The 21,119-nt window shown below is 58.3% G+C and overlaps 1 protein-coding gene across 9 annotated transcripts in view; it reads right to left on the reverse strand.

The window, feature by feature from the left end:
• ADGRB2 (adhesion G protein-coupled receptor B2) overlaps nucleotides 1–21,119 on the reverse strand; it is a 39,913-nt gene that overhangs the window by 6,521 nt on the left and 12,273 nt on the right. For 5 of the 9 annotated variants that reach the window (XM_074555398.1, XM_074555396.1, XM_074555403.1 and 2 more), the window contains exons 3-18: nucleotides 17,771–17,854; nucleotides 16,163–16,327; nucleotides 14,688–14,852; nucleotides 12,012–12,179; nucleotides 9,310–9,474; nucleotides 9,133–9,234; nucleotides 8,315–8,421; nucleotides 7,416–7,610; nucleotides 7,240–7,308; nucleotides 7,021–7,129; nucleotides 5,757–5,903; nucleotides 4,920–4,995; nucleotides 4,747–4,849; nucleotides 3,760–3,803; nucleotides 1,413–1,539; nucleotides 614–717 (exon numbers count right to left, since the gene is read on the reverse strand). In XM_074555398.1, the coding sequence (XP_074411499.1) occupies nucleotides 614–717; nucleotides 1,413–1,539; nucleotides 3,760–3,803; nucleotides 4,747–4,849; nucleotides 4,920–4,995; nucleotides 5,757–5,903; nucleotides 7,021–7,129; nucleotides 7,240–7,308; nucleotides 7,416–7,610; nucleotides 8,315–8,421; nucleotides 9,133–9,234; nucleotides 9,310–9,474; nucleotides 12,012–12,179; nucleotides 14,688–14,852; nucleotides 16,163–16,327; nucleotides 17,771–17,854 (1,930 nt within the window). The remainder of the gene's footprint in view (nucleotides 1–613; nucleotides 718–1,412; nucleotides 1,540–3,759; nucleotides 3,804–4,746; nucleotides 4,850–4,919; nucleotides 4,996–5,756; nucleotides 5,904–7,020; nucleotides 7,130–7,239; nucleotides 7,309–7,415; nucleotides 7,611–8,314; nucleotides 8,422–9,132; nucleotides 9,235–9,309; nucleotides 9,475–12,011; nucleotides 12,180–14,687; nucleotides 14,853–16,162; nucleotides 16,328–17,770; nucleotides 17,855–21,119) is intronic. The other 4 variants (XM_074555397.1, XM_074555399.1, XM_074555402.1 and 1 more) reach the window with 4 other exon arrangements.

Genomic DNA, 21,119 nt, shown 5'->3' on the forward strand with positions numbered 1-21,119 from the left:
CTTGTCCCTGTCCCTTGTCCCTCATCCCTGTCCCTTGTCCCATGTCCCTGTCCCATGTCCCTGTCACTTATACCATGTACACTTATACCACTTATCCCACATCACTTGTCTCATGTCCCTGTCCCATGTCCCTGTCCCTGTACTTTGTCCCTGTCCCATATTCCCTGTCCCTATCCCTTGTCCCTATCCCTGTCCCATGTCCCTGTTCCTTTTCCCTGTCCTATGTTCCTGTCCCCTGTCCCATGTCCCTTGTCTCATGTCCCTGTCCCTGTCTCTGTCCCATGTCCCTGTCCCTGTCCCATGTCCCTGTCCCTGTCCCTTGTCCTTGTCCCTGTCCCTGTCCCATGTCCCTGTCCCTGTCTCATGTCCCATGTCCCATGTCCCTGTTCCTTGTCCTTGTCCCTGTCCCCATCCCTTGTCCCATGCTGCCACAGAGTGGGCACTGCCCTGCGATGGGGACAGTCCCAGGCATCTTCTCCCACCCAAGTTTTCCATTCCCATTAATCCCATTGATGCTGATACTTCCCTGGTGCCCTGTCCCCCTTTGTCACCCCCTCCCCACACAGCCCCACACCCCAGGAGCCCCCCATGTCCCCATGTCCCCTCGGGTCACCTCCAGAAGGCGGCGTAGATCACCAGCAGGGTCAGCAGGGCCATGCAGGACACGGCGCAGCCGATCATCAGCGGCACCGACGGCGTCCCCGAGGGGTCCATGGCCTGGGGGGACACACAGGCTGAGCCCAGCCCCCTCCCCAGCTCCCTGACAGCCCCTCTGGTGCCAGAAGGGGTCGGTGGCAGTGGTGGCACTGCCAAAGGGGACTCTGCGCCAACAGGGAATAGCAATGGGGTGCCCCCTCCCCTCCTGGCAGTGCCCTGTATTGAGCTCTAGGGACCACGGCAGCCCCTGCCCACACAAACCCACCCTGCTGGGGGTGCTGGGGGTGCTGGGAGTGCTGGGACCCTTCCCCTGGCTGATGGGGACACCCCAATCCTCCAGTGCCCACCTCATCCTAGAAATGTTTTGTGCCCATCCCCACCCTCCAGTGCCCATTTTATGCTGGAAATGTTCTGTGCCCATCCCCACCCTCCAGCGCCCACCTCATCCTAGAAATGCTCTGTGCCCATCCCCACCCTCCAGTGCCCACCTCATCCTAGGAATGCTCCATGCCCATCCCCACCCTCCAGTGCCCACCTCATCCTAGGAATGCTCCATGCCCATCCCCACCCTCCAGTGCCCACCTCATCCTAGAAATGCTCCGTGCCCATCTCCACCCTCCAGCACCCACCTCATCCTAGAAATGCTTCGTGCCCATCCCCACCTTCCCTCAGGACCGCCCCTGCCCAGCTCAGGGTTCACTCCCCAGCCACACCCCGTGTCCCCAGCCTGTCCCCCGCCTGTCCCTGGGCCCTACCAGGTCCCTGGGCAGCTGGGCGAGCACGGCGAAGGTGGCGAGCTGGCGGCACTGGCACTTGGTGTGTGCCGGGAGGGTCTCCAGGGTTTGGCAGCTCTCCGTGTCCCAGTTTCCCAGGCCAGCATCGCTGATTAATGGCAGGAGAGAGCAGAGGGAGAGCAATTTGAAATGATCAAACACGCGGCAGCCCCTCACGCCTCTCCCAGGGTTAACCCCTTCCTGGCCTTGCCCAGGGGGAGGCACAGAGGGGGCACTGCCAGGGGATCCCCCCAAGCTTGGGGGCAGAGGTGAAGCCATCGTTGCCCTGGAAGGCTTCAGGTTTAATCATCCCATAGAGATTTGAGAGGGAAGAAACATCTCAGAGAGGGGTGGGGACAGTGCCAGGACAGGCAGGAACAGCCCCAAGAGCCCCCTGGCACCTGTGTCCCCTCCCAGGGGGTGCAATGATTCCCTCTCTCCACGGGGACCCCTCCCTCCATGGGGTCCTCGCTATGGGGACCCCTCTGTCTTTGGGACCCCTCATTATGGGAATCCTTCATTATGGGGACCCCTCTGTCTTTGGGACCCCTTATTATGGGGACCCTTCGGTCCCTCATTATGGGGATCCCTCTGTCTTTGGGACCCCTCATTATGGGGACCTCTCATTATGAGGACCCTTCTGCCTTGGGGACCCCTCTTGCCCTTGGGGACCCCTCCCACCCTTGGGGACCCTTCTGTCATGGGGCCTTTCCTGTTAGAAAGATCTCTCCACTATGGGGGATCCCTCATAATGGGGATCCCTCTGTCTTTGGGACCCCTCATTATGGGGACCCCTCATTATGGGGACCCCTCATTATGGGGACCCCTCTGTCTTTGGAACCCCTCTTGCCCTTGGAGACCCTTCTGTCATGGGGGCTCTCCTGTTAGAAGAATCTCTCCCCCATGGGGACCCTCCTTTTATGGGAACCTCCCTTTTATGGGTACCACCCCCTTGGGAACGCTCCTGCCATGGGGACCCTTCCTATTAAAGGGATTTCTCCACCCTGGGGACCCTTCCTGTCACAGGTACCCCTCCTGCCATGGGGATCGTTTGTATTAAAGGGGTTTCTCCACCCTGGGGACCCTTCCTGTCACAGGGACCCTCCTGCCATGGGATGCCCCCAGTGAGGGGGCAGAGAGTGGGGTGGCACTGCCACGCCCAGGGAGAGCAGCCACAGCCCCCAGCACATGAGGAAAACCAGGAACTGGGTCTGTGGGACAGCTGGGGATGTCCCTGGGGCAGGGCTGAGACCTGCCATGCTCATCACAGCCAACGCCTCCCCACCGGTTTGGGGGATGAAAGGAACCAGTGACCCCAAACCGTGGGGTTCCCGTGGCTACCTGGGCAGGGGGGCTGGCAGTGCCCTCCCCCAGCCCGCGGCGCTGCCCGCCCCCCTTCCTGCCCTACTTTCCCTCATTCCTGCCAGCGCTAACAAATCACATCTGGCAGCCTGGCAGCGGCTCCGGGGCCACATCGATCCCTTGGGAGCTCAATTCACCCGTGCCACTGGGGCTGGGATGCAGGAAGGGATGGTGCTGGCTCCTCATCGCTGTTCCCATTCCAGCTCTCCCATCCCTGCTCCCATATCCCTGTTACCCCATCCCTGTTCCCATCCTAGCTCTCCCATCTCTGTATCCATCCCTGCTTTCTGTCCCTGTTCCCTCATCCCTGTTCCTTGTCCCTCTCCCCATCCCTGTTCCTTATCCCTATTCCTATCCCTGTTTCCCCGTCCCTGTTCCCTGTTCCTTGTTCCCATCCCTGTTCCCTGTTCCCATCCTTGTTCCCCATCCCTGTTCCCCTGTCCCCGTTCCATCCCAGCTCTCCCATCCCTGCTTCCATCCCTGCTCCCTGTCCCTGTCTCCATCCCCATTCCCCCATCCCTTTTCCCATCCTCATTTCCCCCATCCCTGTTCCCCCATCCCTGTTCCCTATCCCTGCTCCCTGTTCCCCGTCCCCGTCCCCATTTCCCCATCCCTTTCCCCATCCCCATTCCTCCATCCCTGTTCCCCATCCCTGTTCCCTGTCCCTGTTCCCATCCCTGTTCCCTGTTCCCTGTCCCAATCCCTGTTCCCTATCCCCATCCCCGTTCCCCCATCCCTGTCCCCATCCCTGTTCCCTGTTCCCTGTCCCCATCCCTGTTCCCATCCCTGTTTCTTGTCCCCATCCCCATCCCTGTTCCACATCCCAGTTCCCCCATCCCTGCTCCCATCCCTGTCCCCGTCCCTGTCCCTGTTCCCATACCTGCTCCCCTTCCTCCCAGCAGCCCCTGGCACTGCCAGCCCCGCTCTGTCCCCAGAGTGTCCCCATGTCCCCGTGCCCCTCACTCACGTCCTCGAGTAGTCCCAGGTGACACACTGCGGGTGGGACGTGCCCTGCGGACACAGGGACAGGTTAGAGCTGCCCCCAGCTCTGTCCCCACCCCACAAGGGGCATGCCACCCCTTGGGGACATTCCCTGGGTGTACCAGGGGTGGCATGTCCCCACTGTGGGCACAGGGACCGTGCCATGAATTGGAAATTGCTGGTTCAGTGCCTGCAGGTGACAGCGACACACATGGGACTGGGAGGGGACACGGTGATGGGACAGCAGGGTGACACATGGATGGCGTGAGAGGGGGACACTCACATTGATGATGTGGGAAACGACATTAATGGTGACATGGGAGGGGACACATGGTGGTGATGAAGGAACTCATCGATGACACAGGGGGATTGATGATGAGAAAGAGCAACGACGCGGGAGGGGACAATCATGATGACAATGTGGGACAAGGGACACTTGTGTGGATGACACAGAGGGGGACGCTCACAATGACGTGGGAGGGGACACTCAGTGATGATGAGGGACAAGAACAGTCACATAGACATGGCAGGGGGGACACAGGCTGATGACACGGGGAGGGGACACATTGATGACATTGGAGGGGGACATTTAGGTAGATGTCGTGGGAGGAGACATTGGTGATGTGGGAAGGGACATTCATGGTGGCGTGGGAGAGGGACACACACTGGTGCCATGGGAAGAGGGACATGGTGACATGGAAAGGGACATTCATGGAGACATGGGAGGGGAAACTCAAGGGAGGGGACACTCAGGGGAGGGGACACTCACATTGATAATGTGGGAAGGGACGTTCATGGTGACATGAGAGGGGACATTCACATTGATGATGTGGGAAGGGACATTCCCAGTGACGCGGGAGGGGACACTCATGTTGATGACATGGGAAGGGACATTCATGGCGACATGGGAGGGGACACTCATGTTGATGACATGGGAAGGGACACTCGTGATGCCAAGGGAGGGGACGCTCACGTTGATGATGTGGGACAGCTCCACCAGCACGAGCGGCTCCGCGGGCCGGGTGGGCGGGCGCACCGTCACCGTCAGCACCTTGGAGGTGACGGCCAGGGGGCTCCTGTGGGAAAGGACACGGGCTGTGACAGGCCGGGGGACAGCGGGGGACACGGTGGGGCGGTGCCACTCACCTGGGTGGGGGCAGGATGAGCCCCAGCGTGCGGTACAGCACCGCCCCAATGACAAAGTGTGATGATTCCTCGGCTTCTGCAGAGAGAGACACAAGCTGGGTGACACGGGAGAGGGGACACGCAGGGCAGGCCAGATGTGCACCCAGATGTGTGGGGCACACGGCTCTAGAGCATGCATGGTCACCTGCACACGCCCGGGGGTGCAGCTCATGTGTGTGAATGGGAGCCAGATGTGAGCCCACATCTGCACCAGGTGTGCACTCATGGACACCTCCAGATGTGCACATTCACACCTCCAGATGTGCAGGCTCACAGGTGAACACATCTTCACCCCTCCAGATGTGCAGGCTCACACATGTGTGCACTCCCAGATGTGCACTCACATGTGCACATTTCACACCTGAGTGCACATCCAGATGTGCACACTCTCAACATGCACACCTCCAGGTGCGCAGGCTCACACATGTGTGCATATCCAGATGTTCATGTTCACACCTGTTTGCACACCTGGACACTCCCAATATGCCCACTTCCAGATGTGCAGGCTCACACATGTGTGCATATCCAGATGTTCACGTTCACACCTGTGCGCACACCTGCACACCCCCAGATGTGCACACGCCCAACTGTCACACCTCCAAATGTGCAGGCTCACACACATGTGCGCATCCAGATGTTCACATTCTCGCCTGTGTGCACACCATGCACACCTCCAGACGTGCAAGCACACACCTGTGCTCTGTCCCAGACGTGCAGGAACACTCAGTTCAACACATGACCACCTCCAGCTGTGCCCGCCCCGCCAGATGTGCCCACAGCTGGGCTCTCCCTGCTCACCTGCCGAGGCGAGGCTCAGCACCTCCCTGGGGATGAAGAGCTTGTCCTCGGAGCTGCGGGCCCAGTCCTTCATCCCCCGCCGGCCCCTCATGGGGAAGTTGATGTCGCTGGACACGGCGGACACGGGCTCCCGCTGGATGCTGGTCACTGTCAGGGGACACCGCTGTCACCTCCCCGCCCCTGGGTCCCCTCAGGTCCCCCCACACTCGTGTGGTGGTGTTCACAGGATGAGGGAAGAGATGAGAATGTTGACTCCATGTTTCAGGTTGAACTTGATTTGTTATTTTATGGTTTATATTACATATGTATGTATGTATGTATGTATGTATGTATTTATTTATTTATATATTTTTATTTATATATATTTATGTATATAAATATATATAAATAAATAAATACATACATACAACATATATATAAATATACATACAATACATACATACATACTATATATATAAAAATATTTTTATATATAATATATATCATATTATATATCTTGGATTTTAATATCTATAAATCAAATATATATAATATATAATATATATTATATATTTATTATATAAACATATATCAATACATCAATATATAAAATTATATCAATATTATATCAATATATATTCATTATCTTATTATATGCATTTATATATTTATAGATATTTTATATATTTATATATAATATATCATATATTATATTACATTATATACATTTGATTTGTATATCTATAAATCAAATATATATTATATATAATATTTAAATATATATTTGTTATATAAATATATAATAAATAATATATATGTATTTATTATTTTATTATATATATATTATATTAAAACTATACTAAAAATAGAAGAAAGGATTTCTTCAGAAGGCTAGCTAAGAATAGAAAAAGAATGATAATAAAATCTTGTGACTGACCAGACAGTCTGAGCCAGTTGACTGTGATTGGCCATTAATTAGAAACAACCACATGAGACCAATCCCAGATGCACCTGTTGCATTCCACAGCAGCAGATAATCAATGTTTGCATTTTGTTCCTGAGGCCTCCCAGCTTCTCAGGAGGAAAAATCCTAAGGAAAGGATTTTTCATAAAAGACGTCTGTGACAGCAGGGCGAGTGGAGCCGTGATATTTTCTGAGAAGTATAGTTTTAATGTAATATATATCATAAAATAATAACTCAAGCCTTCTGAAACATGGAGTCAGATCCTCGTCTCTTTCCTCATCCTCGAACCCCTGTGACCACCATCCCACCCTGCTGCTCACCCAGGTTATCAGTGACAATGAGGGAGCTCTGGAAAGCCTTCAGCGCGTTCCCCACCAGGTGGATGAAGTCCTCCACCACCTTCATCAGGTGCACGGAGCCAGGAGAGACCTGAGGTAGACAACAGAAGCTCCAGAACCACTGGGATTTGTCACCGCGATGGGGACACCTCCATGGTGGGGACATCCCAGCTGCCACCACCACACCCCTGTGCCCCTCACCTGCTGGGCATCCTCCCACTTCTCCCGGTTCTCAGCGTCCACCATGTAGCTCACCACCTGGAAGAAGCGCTGCGGGGACGGGGCTCAGCGGGGCTGGGGACAGACCGACGGGACAGACCGACCGCCCGCCGCCTCCCCGGGGATCGGGGGACCCTCTCCGTCCCCCCGGCCGCTACCTGCACGTCCTCGGAGGACGGGATGTAGGTGGCCCTCTTGAAGGTGTCGGTGACGTTGCGCAGGATGTCCACGGAGAAGAGCAGGTCCCCGCTGTAGTAGCTCTTGCGGGCCATGAGCTCCAGCAGGCTGCGCACCACCTGCGACATGCCCTCCCCTGCCAGCACCCGCTGGCCCTTGGCCAGGTGCTCCCGCAGCTGCCACGGGGAGGGGACAGCCGTGTCACCGAGCTGCCACCACCCCACTGCGGTGCTGAGTGTCCCTTATTGTCCCCAGAGCCCGGGGGACACTGTGGAGTTGATTAGGGCAGGATGAGCAGGTTGAGGGAGTCTGCAGGGGTTTGGGGACATCCATGGGGTCTGGGGATATTCACAGGGGTTTGGGGACATCCAGGTTGATCTGGGGACATCCAGGGTGGTCTGGGGACATTCAGAGGGGTCTGGGGACATCCAGGTTGGTCTGGGGATGTTCACAGGAGTTTGGGGATATTCACAAAAGTTTAGGGACATCCAGATTGGTCTGGGGACATTCACAGGGTTCTGGGGACATCCATGGGGTCTGGGGATGTTCACAGGTGTTTGGGGACATCCAGGTTGGTCTGGGGACATCATCCACATCCCAAAAGCCTTTTCCCAAACACACAGGAACACAACCCCAACCAGAACCCCCCATCACCTCTGGGATAGGATCCCTCTTCCCACCCCACAGGGGATTCCATGGGGATCTGAGGGAACTTTCCCATCCCAAGAACCATTTCCCCCTTTCCCAGCCCACCCACAGAAGCGTGCCTCAGTTTCCCCGTGCCAACGTGGTCAGGTGGCTCTTGGAGCACCAGGGATGGGACAGAGCCCCAGGGACAGGGCCAGGGGACAGAAGGGGCCGTGCCAGAGCGGGCACCTACTGAGAGATGCAAGTATCTGTACTCGTGGGACACGCAGCGGGCGAAGCTGGGCACGCCCCAATAGGCGACCCCGTGGGGGCTCAGCAGGCACCGGCGGCTGGCAGTCCCTGTGGCGGAGATTTGGGGTTGGGGCTGGCCCTGCCATCCCTTCCTGGCACCCCCATGCCACCCTGTGCAGCTCCAGGGCCAGGGGATTTAGGGGCACTTGACCCCATTGTCACCCACCATCCCCTGCACAGCTCCAGGGGATTTAGGGGTGCTTGACCCCAATGTCACTCACCACCCCTTGTCCTGCTCCAGGGCCAGGGGATTGACCCCAGGGTCACCCATTACCCCTGTGCAATTCTAGGGCCAGGGGATTTAGGGGTGCTTGACCCCAATGTCACTCACCACCCCTTGTCCTGCTCCAGGGCCAGGGGATTTAGGGGTGCTTGACCCCAGGGTCACCCATTACCCCCTGTGCAATTCTAGGGCCAGGGGATTTAGGGGTGCTTGACCCCAATATCACCCACCACCCCCTGCCCAGCTCCAGATGCCTTGACCCCAATGCCACCCCCTGTCTCTGAGGCTTTGGGGTGGCTCAACCCAAATGCCACCCTCGCCTCCTGCCCTGCTCCAGGGGCCTGACCCCAACGCCACCCCCTACCCATGGGTTTGGGGTTGCTCAACCCAAATGCCACCCACACCCCTTACTCTGCTCCAGCCCAGAGGGGTTTGGGCCACTTGTCCCTCATGCCACCCACTTCCCCTGGGGTTTGGGGTGCTCAATCCCCCACCACCCCCTGCCCTGTGCCAGCTCTGGGGACATCTGGGCTCACCTGTGGCATTGGGGGGACATTTGTTGTAGATGATCTCCCCTGCAGCCGTCTTCTTCCAGGTCATCAGCATCACGTACTCGTCCTTGCACATCTCGTGGTAGGCTGGGGGGGAAAGGGGGGATCAGCACGGCCCAGATATGGGGTGAGGGGCGCTGTGGGGTGGGGGACACGCCATACCTGGGCATTTCTTCTCATTGCAGGTCTTCACCTCCTCACCAGTGCCCTCGCAGGGGTAGCCCTGCATGCCCGTGCCCTCGCACATGCGGAAGCGCCGCTGCCAGCCGGTGTCGCAGGTCTTGGAGCAGAGGCTCCAGTGGTTCCAGGGACCCCACTTGCTGTCTGCTGTGGGGATGGGGACACTGTGGGACACCTGGTTCAGCTCATGGAGAGTGACACCCGCGGGGACGGGGATGGGACAGCATCGGTGATGCCCCACGCGCTGTGAGCCGAAACCCCGCGGGGTGTGAAATGCGTGGGTCAGTGACTGAAATATCAAATCTCTTTTAGAGCAGACTGGCATCCTGCTGCAGATGCCCATCCTGCTGCAGATGCCCATCCTGCTGCAGATGGTGCCCATCCTGCTGCAGATGCCATCCTGCTGCAGATGCCATCCTGCTGCAGATGCCCATCTTGCTGCAGATGATGCCCATCCTGCTGCAGATGGTGCCCATCCTGCTCCAGATGGTGCCCATCCTGCTGCAGATGCCATCCTGCTGCAGATGGTGCCCATCCTGCTGCAGATGCCATCGTGCTGCAGGTGATGCCCATCCTGCTGCAGATGCCCCTCATTCCCTGCCACCATCCACGGGAAGAGCAGAGGTACCTTCCTTGTTATTTGGCTTTTTCTCCATTTCCCTTGGTTTGAGCAAGGCCGCTCGAACTTATAAACTCCAGAATTTTGCTGAAGACTCATTCCCAGACTTTCCCAATGTTATCAATTCATGCCCTATTTTGTCCCAAAATTGAATATTGAGGACTTCTTCAGGAGAAATTTGTGGGAAGTGTAGAAAAAGCCACCTCACACAGCCACCTCTGTGGCTGCCACCGGTGCCACCACTTCTCCCACAAACAAGGAGCTGCTCGAAGGACAGGATGGGGACCTCGTGGTCCATCCTGTGCCCACTGTCCCCATGCCCAGAGCTGTCCCCGGCCCCACGTGCACAGTGAGATCTCCCTCGTGCTTGTACGCCCAAAGCACGGCGGGACCCGTCACCAGCCTGGCACCGACGGGTCCCCAACGCGACCCATGGCGAGGACAGTGCCAACCTCCTCCAGCTGGATGTGCCCGGTGATCCCTGGCATCACCGACATTCCCAGCATTCCCGAAATTCCCAGTATTCCCAGTTCAGGAGGCACAGGGACATTTATTGAGCCGCGACACTGTGAGGACACCATGGGGACACCACGGGGACATCCCAAGGCCCAGCTGGGACCCCCCAGCCCATGGTGATCCTCCCAATTCCCGAAAAATTCCCAAGGAATTCCCGGGGGTGGGGACCGGCCTCGAGCTGGTAGAGCTGGGAAGGACGGGGACACTGCAGTGGGGTCCCTGTCCCCACCCTGGGGGTGGCACTAGGACCTTCCTGTCCCAGCTTCTTGTCCCCGTGTCCCCCTTCTGGGGGTGGCACTGCCATCCTCCCGTCCTCACTCCTGAGGGTGTCCCTTTGTCCCTGTCCCCCTGTCGCTGTCCCCGTCCTGGAGGTGGCACTGCTGTCCCCTTTTCTCTGTCCCTGTGTCACTGTCCCTGTCCTGGACGTGGCATCTGTCCCCCTGTCCCTGTCCCCATCACGATCCAGGAGGTGACACTGCTATCCCCCTGTCCCTATCCCCATCACTGTCCCAGAGGTGGCATTGCTGTCCCCCTATCCCTGTCTGTGTTGCCGTCCCCTGTCCCTGTCCGTGTCCCTGTTCCCCTGTTCCTGTCCCCGTCCGTGTCCCTGTTCCCCTGTCCCCATCTGTGTTCCCGTTCCCCTGTTCCTGTCCTCCTCTCCAAGTCCCGTGGTGACATTGCATCCTGGAGGTGGCATTGCTGTCCCCCTGTCCCTGTCCCCATCACGGTCCTGGAGGTGGTGGCATTGCTGTCCTCCTGTCCGCGTCCCTGTTCCCCTGCCCCTGTCCTCCTCTCCGTGTCCCTGTACCCATCAATGTCCCTGTTCCCCTGACCCTGTCCTCCTCTCCGTGTCCCTGTCCCCATCTGTGTCCCTGCCCCCTGTCCATGACCCTGTTCCCTGTCCATGTCCCTGTCCCCTCTCTGTGTCCCTGTTCCCCTGTCTGTATCTCTGTTCCCCTGTCCGTGTCCCTGTTCCCCTGTTCCTGTCCCCATCCGTGTCCCTGTTCCCCTGTCCCCATCTGTGTCCCTGTTCCCCTGTCCCTGTCCTCCTCTCCGTGTCCCTGTCCCCATCTGTGTCCCTGTTCCCTGTCCATGTCCCTGTCCCCTCTCTGTGTCCCTGTTCCCCTGTCCGTATCTCTGTTCCCCTGTCTGTGTCCCTGTTCCCCTGTTCCTGTCCCCATCCGTGTCCCTGTTCCCCTGTCCCCATCTGTGTCCCTGTTCCCCTGACCCTGTCCTCCTCTCCGTGTCCCTGTCCCCATCTGTGTCCCTGTTCCCTGTCCATGACCCTGTCCCCTGTCCGTGTCCCTGTCCCCTGTCCATGTCCCTGTCCCCATCTGTGTCCCTGCCCCCTGTCCATGACCCTGTCCCCTGTCCATGTCCCTGTCCCCATCTGTGTCCCTGTTCCCTGTCCATGACCCTGTTCCCTGTCCATGTCCCTGTCCCCTGTCCGTGTCCCTGTTCCCTGTCCACGTCCCTGTCCTCTGTCCGTGTCCCGTGCCGGGTGCGCGGTGCCGTCCCCCCGTTCCCCCCCCGGCGCGCGGGGCCTTACTGGGACAGGTGGGGTTGGAGCACTCCCGGGCGTCGGCGTGGGCCCCCCGGCACTCGGCCCAGCCCTGGGGGGCCGCCACGCTGCACCTGCGCGTCCGCTGCTGGGTGCCGTTGGCGCAGGTGACGGAGCAGCGGCTCCAGGCGCCCCATGGCAGCCACTGCCCTTCCACTGCGGGGACAAGGAGAGCGGCGTCTGTAGCCGCGGTTCTCTTGGCAGAGAAAAGCAACGCACAACTTCCCCGGGATGGTTTTTGGGGTTCACTTTCTCTTCGCAGAGAAAAGCAACGCACAACTTCCCCGGGATGTGTTTTGGGGTTCACTTTCTCTTCACAGAGAAAAGCAAGGCACAACTTCCCCAGGATGTTTTCAGGGATTCATTTTCCCCTCACAGAGAAAAGCAAGGCACAACTTCCCCGGGATGTTTTCGGGGATTTGTTTTCCCCTCACAGAGAAAAGTAAGGCACAACTTCCCCGAGATGGTTTTTGGGGTTCACTTTCTCTTCACAGAGAAAAGCAAGGCACGACTTCCCCAGGATGTTTACTGGGATTCGATTTCCCCTCACAGAGAAAAGCAAGGGATTCACATTTGTCGCAGACATCTTTTATGAAAAATCTTTTTTTTTAGGATTTTTCCTCCTGAGAAGCTGGGACGCCTCAGGAACAAAATGTAAACATTGATTATCTGCTGCTGTGGAATGCAACAGGTGCATCTGTGATTGGCCCATCTTAGATATTTATAATTAATGACCAATCACAGCCCAGCTGTCTCAGACTCTCTGTCCCAGACACAAACCTTTGTTATCATTCCTTCTTTTTCTATTCTTAGCCAGCCTTCTGATGAAATCCTTTCTTCTACTCTTTTAGTATAGTTTTAATGTAATATATATCATAAAATAATAAATCAGCCTTCTGAAACATGGAGTCAGATCCTCGTCTCTTCCCTCATCCTCGGATCCCTGTGAACACGGTCACAGACAATCACGAGATTTTGGGCAGTTGAGTGGAGTTGAGGGCTTGGCAGATTCAGTGTAATACAATGTATTATATAATAGAATAATATAGCATAATAAAGTAATTAATTAGCCTTCTGATATCAGTGGAGTCAGATCCATCATTTCCTGCCTTGCTTTCTGATAGGCGTCAGCTCCCACTGCATACCCAGGCTCACTGGACAACGGGTCCAACCTATGGATGTGCCAGCTCCTGGACAGGCAGTGCTGGCAGTGGGGATTGTCACTGGGACTGTTCCCTGCACTGGCTGGGACACAAGGGACACGCTCAAGGTGGGGACCTTGGTGTCGCTCACACTGAACTTAGCATTTCTGGCAGCCTTGGTATTGCTTCCAACCAAACCCAATGTCTCTGGCATCAGTCTTGACAAATCCAGCAGCTCTGGCATTGCTTTCCACCAAATCCAGCAGCCCTGGCATCACTTCTAATCAAACTCAGAATCCCTGGCATTGCTTCTGGGCAAATCCAGCATCCCTGACATCACTTCCAAACAAATTCCAGCATCCCTGACATTGGCTTTTACCAAATCAAGCATCCCTGGTGTAGCTTTTTACCAAATCCAGCATCCCTGGCATTGCTTCCAACCAAACCCAGCATCCCTGGCATTGCTTTTTACCAAATCCAGAATCCCTGGCTTTGTTTTTAGCAAATCCAACACCCCTGGCACTGCTTCCAACCAAGTCCAGCATCCTTGTCATCAGTCCTTCAAAATCCAGCAGCCCTGGCATCACTTCCAACCAAACCCAGCATCCCTGGCATCATTCCCTGCCAAGCCTAAGGCTCCAGCAGCATCTCCACAGGACAGCCATGGCCAAAGCTGTGTGCCATGGGTGCCACGTCCCTGTCCCTGAGGGAGCTCCTGCGCTCCCTCCTGCTCCAGCTGTCACACATGGTGTCCCCATAGGGACAACATCTAAGACATGGCATCCCCGCCCATCCCTGCAGAAACCCCACAGCCACCACCACGGCCACTCCTGGCACGCAGGATGAAGGGACAGCTGTGCCACTGCCACCTGTGTGCACTCAGACCCTGCAGCCAACCCCCTTTGTCACCTCCCTGTACCCCACAACGTCCCTGTGCCACCCCAGTGCCCGTCACCGCAGGAACCCCACAGCCACCACCACAGCCACTCCTGGAAGGGACAGCTGTGCCACTGCCACTTGAGTGCACTCAGACCCTGCAGCCAACCCCCTTTGTCACCTCCTTGTGCCCCACAACGTCCCTGTGCCACCCCAGTGCCCGTCACCGCAGAAACCCCACAGCCACCACCACAGCCACTCCTGGCATGGACCTCATGGACACGGGAGCTCAGCCACCTGTGCCACTGCCACCTGTGTGCACTCAGACACTGCAGCCAACCCCTTTGTCACCTCCTTGTACCCCACAAAGTCCCTGTGCCACCCCAGTGCCAGGCACAGCAGAGGGCAGGGAAGGAGCCGCCTCCTCTCTGTTCCCTAGCCCATGATGGGATCGTGAGACCCTAACACAGCCAAGAGCACCAAATTTCCTCTTGGATCTCCAGCAGGGACAGAACAGTGCTCTGAGTGTCACAGCACCCGTGGCGGTGCCACCCATCCATGCCAGCACCCTGGCACTGAGCTGGCACCATCTCCTGGCATTCCCAGAGGGAAAAAGGATCATGGGGAGAGGGAGGGAGGTACTGACCGGGGCAGGTCTGGATATTGCAGGGCCTGGCCTGCAGCTGGGGGCCCTCGCAGCCCTTCCCCGGGCGCCGCGGGGCCGCGCAGCGCCGCGTCCTGGTCCTGGCGCCTCGCCCGCACGTCACCGAGCACAGGCTCCACGGGGACCACGGCTCCCACGCGCCAGCAGCTGCAACACAGCACAGCCCGGGGGGGTTGCTGTTTGAGGGTGTCTAGGGAGCAGGATTTGCTGTTTGAGGGTGGTCTGGGAGCAGGATTTGCTGTTTGAGGGTATTCAAGGAGCAAGATTTGGGCGGAGACCTCAGCGATTTTGGAATCAACCTCAGCCATGGCATCTGGCCCTGTGGCCACCTCCCGAATGTCCCCTGATGTCCCCAGGGCTGTCCCTTTGCCACCACTGCCTCTCCAGCCTCTGAGGGGTCCTGGCACTGCAGACCCCTCGTGCCCACCCAGGGCTCAGCCTGGCACAGTTTCCAAATTTCTTATTCCAAATCCCTGAGGTGGCAGCGCTGCTCCAGTCTCTCTTTTGGGGTACTGGCACTGGCGGCACACATCCCCCCAAAGCGACACAGGGGTCACCCCAATCCCTGTCAGCACATCGAGCACCATCTGCCCCTCACATCCACGGGAGCTCAGCACTCCAGGAACATCCTAAAGGATGCTCCTCCTCAAGCTCTGATGTCCTCAGGGTGCCAGGACAGGGCTGCACTCCCCAGTACCAACACTGCATGTCCTGAGGGTGAAAATCCCTCAAAACACCCCAGATTAGGACATGGCAGTGTGGCTGCCACTGTGGCACCCTGAGGTCCCTCCAGTGTCCCACATGAGACACACGGACACCACCATGGACAGACAGGACATCCTCAGCATCCTGCTGGAGTCACCGAGCAGCTCAGGGGGAACCCCTGGGAATGCCAGGGTCCAAATCCACCAGGCTCCCACACAAAACCTCCAGGAGGAGCCCACCAGGAGAGAGGATGGAAAGGAGATCCTGCTGTCACCTGCCTCGAGTCACCGAGCAGCTCAGCCCCCTCCTACCCCATGTCAGGAGTAACCCCTTGGAATGCCAGGCTCCAAATCCCCCAGGCTCCAGCACAAAGCCTCGGGGACATCCAGGAGGAGCCCACAGCTCACCAGGAGAGAGGATGAAAAGGAATTTCCGAGGCAATCCCTGGCAGCAACATCCCTGACAGGGCACAGGGGTGCAGGGTACCCATTCCAAGAGAGGATGGAGGGATGCCAACAGCACTCAGAGCATCCACAACCACGCCAAGCCAGCCTTCTCATCCACCACAGCACCCTGAGGACACCCCAGAAACATCCCAGCAACATCCACAGCACGCCGAGGAGACCCCAGAGACGTCCCAGAAACGCGTTCTCTCTGTCCCCACCCGCCTGCGGGGAGCCGGCAGCACAGCCCCGCGCTGTCCCCGCGGTGTCCCCACGCTATCCCCGCGCTGTCCTTGGTGTCCCCCGTACCTGGGCAGGTGGCGGTGTTGTTGCAGGTGCGCGTCTCCCGGAGCAGCCCGCTGCACAGCGTCCCGTAGGGAGAGGAGACGCAGGAGCGCGTCCGCACCTGGGAGCCCTGGCCGCAGGTCAGCGAGCACACGCTCCACTGCGACCACTCCTCCGCCGCCGGGTCCCCTGGGAGAGACAGCGAGCCTGAGAGCCCGCGGGGCACAGGGGACAGGGGACATGCCAGCAGGGACAGGGAGGTGGCACCAGTGAGAGCAGCAGGGAGGATGACAGGGTGTGGGTGACACGGGTGACATTGAGGGTGGCACTGAGGTGAGGCTGCAGATGGAGGTGGGGAAGGGATTGGGGCAGGGGGTGGCAGCTGGTGTGAGGGACAGGGTCTGAGCTGGGAGGGGATGGCAGCACAGGCAGGGTGGGCAGTGGGCAGCTGGGACAGCGTGAGTTGGGTGGACAGGGTGGACAGAATGGGTAGGGTGGTCAGTGGGCAGCACGGGTGGGGTCAGCAGGAAGGGCAGAGTGGTCAGTGGGCGGCAGGGACAGCATAGGCAGGGTGAGTTGGGTGGACAGGGTGAGTGGGGTGAGCAGGGTGGGCAGTGGGCAATATGGGTAGCATAGGATGGGCAGGGTGGGCAGCACAGACAGGGTGAGCAGTGGGCAGCGTGGACAGGGCAGGGTGGTCAGTGGACAGCTCAGCCATGGTGGGCAGGGTGGGCAGGGTGGTCAATGGGCAGCATGGACAGGGTGGGCAGCACTGGCAGGGTGGGCAGAATGGTCAGCGGGCAGCACAAACAGCCTGGGCAGGGTGGTCAGTGGGCAGCCTGGGCAGGGTGGTCAGTGGGCAGCACAGGCAGCACAGACAGGGTGGGCAGGGTGGGCAGTGGGCAGCACAGACAGGGTGGGCAGTGGGCAGCACAAACAGGGTGGACAGCCTGGGCAGCACAGGCAGCCCTCTGCCTCTCCCTCTCCCCACCCCGTCACACGCTGACATTTACAACAACCGGCTCTTATTAAGGTTGATGATGTCTCTGAGGCTCTTGGACAGCCCAGCAGCAGAGCCCATCCGTTTAAATTAAACAGGGATGGATGGGGGAGGGCTCCAGAGGGGACCGTTTGTCCTGCAGACAAGCACAACGTGGGCTCCGCGTCACCCGCGGCTGTGACAACGTGCTGGGGCTGCTCCGTGTCACAGGAGCAGGACAGGGCCACCCCTGGGGTCACCCAGGAGCTCCCAGTGGGGCAGGAACCCCGTGAGCAGCCGAGTGTGGTGGGAATTCTGCACGTGGAGCAGAGCTGGGGCTCATCCATCTCCCCGCTCGCCTCCGAGCCCTCCGACCATAAATCAGGGAGGCTGGGGAGGGGGGAGCAGCACGTTCAAATTACCCAGATGGATTTGCCAAATAAATACGTTTGAACGAAACAATTAATAGATTTTTTTTTCCCCTGCTTTTGCTTTACAACCCTCGGAGGAAAGTGCAGAGGAAAAAATATATAAATGGAACAAATTAAGGCAGTCCGTGGGCAGGGAGCCAAAGGGAGTCGCTCCATCTCTGTCACCCCTGGCCAGGTGCACGAGCCTGGTGTCACCAGTGTCCCCCTGCCTGTCCCTGGTACCTGTCTGGGCCATGTAGACCCCGGGTTCATCCGCTGAGCGTGGCCACTGGGTCTTCACCTTCTGGTTCTCCTCGACTGCATTGCCTAGGGGAGAGAAATGGCCAAAATGAGAGTGGGCAGGGGACAGGGATGGGGACAGGGATGGGGACAGGCCAGTGCAGGACATTTCAGGAGTGCCTGGCTCCGTGCTGACATCCCTGAGAGCAAAACCTGGTGGAGCATCACTGATCATGCTCCCAGCACCCCAAACGTGTCACAGCTACCCCAAAATGTCCCAGCTGGACCCCAGCCCGGGGTGCCACGTCCCTGGTGCAGGCAGGGTGCCAATGTCCCCACAGTACCAGGCGGAGGTGCTCTCCTGTCCCCACTTATCAGCTCGCTGCAGTGAGGTGGCACAAATTTATGGCTCGGCTCACCAAAAATAACAAGTGATCCATCAAGGGCACTTGGCGTGAAATTAACTGGCCGTGTGCGGGGCCCGGTGGGGGACGCGGCTGCAGGCACAGGGGGACACCTCCCTCAGCGTCCCTCACACCCCTGGGACATCTCCCTGTCCTCCAGAGGGACTCCTGTCCCCAAATCTGAGCTCACATGGATTCATCCTAGCTGGATGTGCCATGGGGACAGAGGGACAGCGCCATCGGTGCCACCCCCGGGATGCCACCCCCAAAAATGGTGTGGTCATTGCGCTGCTGTGACAGCCAGGAAAGCAGCCAGGGATGGCACAAGCACTGCCAGACAAACACAGCCATGTCCCCAAGGGATGGTGGGATGGGGAGGTGGCATGGGGACAGCTGGCATTGCCAGCTCGCTTTGGGCATGCGGTGGCACCCACTGGGACACAGAGCAGGGACACCAGGCAGGGAGCACAGCCTGCTCTGGCACTGCTTGTGCTGGCAAAAAGCCCCAAATTTATCATGTTTTGCCTTAAATTGGGGTAATCCTTCAGGGCTCCTTGTTGGCACCCTCAGATCCTGTCCTTGGACATCCCACGCCAGAATTCCCGGGGGAATGGGAGACACACAGGGACACCAAGGGGATGCCCAGGGGGGTCTGTGGGGCTGAACTTCCCATAGGGCCATCCCCCTTTTGGGAGTGCCACAGCAGAACGGTTGTGCTGGCAAAAAACCACAAATTTATCATGTTTTGCCTCAAATTGGGGTAACCCTTCAGGGTTGGCAGGCACCCTCAGATCCTGTCCTTGGACATCCCACTCCGGAATTCCCAGGGGAATGGGAGGCACAGGGGGACACTGAGGGGATGCCCAGGGGGGTCTGTGGGGCTGAATTCCCCATAGGGCCATCCCCCTTTTGGGAGCGCCACAGCAGAACGGTTGTGCTGGCAAAAAACCACTAATTTATCATGTTTTGTCTTAAATTGGGGTAATCCTTCAGGGCTCCTTGTTGGCACCCTCAGATCCTGTCCTTGGACATCCCACTCCAGAATTCCCAGGGGAATGGGAGACACACAGGGACACCGAGGGGATGCCCAGGGGGGTCTGTGGGGCTGAATTCCCCATAGGGCCGACCCCCTCTGGGAGCAGCAGAATTACACACAACACAGCAAGAGCCCGGGGAAAGCCATAAATCCCAAGGATATACGAGGGCGTTCTCCCTGGCTGTGTTCGACAGAGACACCAAATTCAATTTCCTTCGGAGAGCTCTAAATCCTTGCCTGTCACCACCAGGAGGCTGCAGCCAACCCCAGCACCGCACCCCAGCCTGCCCACGGGTCCCCCAGGTGGTGGGGACAAGCATGGGAGGGGATTTTGGGGACATCCAGGGGTGTTTTTTGGGGACATCAAGGTGAATCCCAAGGTTGGTTGTGTCCTTGTCCCAGCAGCACCTCTCTGGGAGTTGGTTTCTGAGCAGGGATGGGTTTGGGGCGAGGAAAACCCAAAATTGGAGGTGCTTGGCCTCAACACAGCAAAAAGAGGGAGTTACAGCTTTGGGGGTCTTTAGAGGGGTCACACCACCTGGATTGTGGAGCAGCGGGGTCGAACAGACCCAAAGTCACCCCACAAACCTGCAGCTCACCCACATGGCTCCAACCTCATCCCTGAAACCCCTCTGGGGGAGCGAGGATGACGCGGGAACTGGGCACTGGGGACAGGGCATGAAACACACCCAAAGTCACCCACAAAATCCCCACATGGCTCCAACCTCATCTCTGAATGCCCTGGGGAGCAGGGATGATGTGGGCACTGGGGGACCCCCGGGTCAGGGCATGAAACACACCCAAAGTCACCCCACAAACCTCCAACACACCCAAATGGCTCCAACCTCATCCCTGAATCCCCTTGGCAGAGCAGGGATGGCGTGGGCACCGGAACCCCAGAGTCAGGGCATGAAACACTCCCAAATTCACCCACAAAACCCCCACGTGGCTTCAACCTCATCCCTGACTCCCCCTGGCAGAGCAGGGATGATGTGGGCACCGGGAACCCCAGAGTCAGGGCATGAAACACACCCAAATTCACCCACAAAACCCCCACGTGGCTCCAACCTCATCCCTGACTCCCCCTGGCAGTGGGGATGACTCGGGGTCAGGGCATTGAACACAGCTAAAGTCACCCCAAAAACTCCAGCTCACCCACATGGCTCCAACCTCATCCCTGAACGCCCCCGGGGGAGTGAGGATGACGCGAGCACTGGGGACCCCGGGGTCAGGGCATTGAACACACCCAAAGTCACCCCACAAAACTCCAACCTCATCCTTGACTCCCCCTGGCAGTGGGGATGACCCAGGGTCAGGGCATTGAACACACCCAAAGTCACCCCACAAAACTCCAACCTCATCCCTGACTCCCCCTGGCAGTGGGGATGACTCGAGGTCAGGGCATCAAACACACCCAAAGTCACCCCACAAACTTCCAACCCACCCGCGTGGCTCCAACCTCATCCCTGACTCCCCCTGGCAGAGCGGGGATGACGTGGGCACCGGGAACCCCAGAGTCAGGGCATGAAATACACCCAAATTCACCCACAAAACTCCCACGTGGCTCCAACCTCATCTCTGAGCCCCCCCGGGGGAGCGGGTATGACGTGGGCACCGGGCACCCCGGGGTCAGGGCTGTGGGCAGGCTCTGGGCCGGTGCCAGCCCCGCGTCGCTGCGGCGCAGGAGCCGCTGAGATCAGCGCTGGGCGCCCGCCAAGCCTCAGCTCACAGGCGCCATTCAGCCCCCGGCCCTGCGTGCCACCATCCATCCCCCTCAAAGGGGACCATTCTCCACCCTGGGGGGCTGGGGGGAGGCCAGGTGGGAGCTGGGACCCCCCCCCAGCTGCATGAAGGGCGCTCTGTGATGCGGTCCCGCGGCTCGGAGCGGTGACACCATCAGTGGTGTGGCACC

Source organism: Zonotrichia albicollis, chromosome 20, assembly GCF_047830755.1.
Source record: "Zonotrichia albicollis isolate bZonAlb1 chromosome 20, bZonAlb1.hap1, whole genome shotgun sequence".
NCBI classification, from domain to species: domain Eukaryota; kingdom Metazoa; phylum Chordata; class Aves; order Passeriformes; family Passerellidae; genus Zonotrichia; species Zonotrichia albicollis.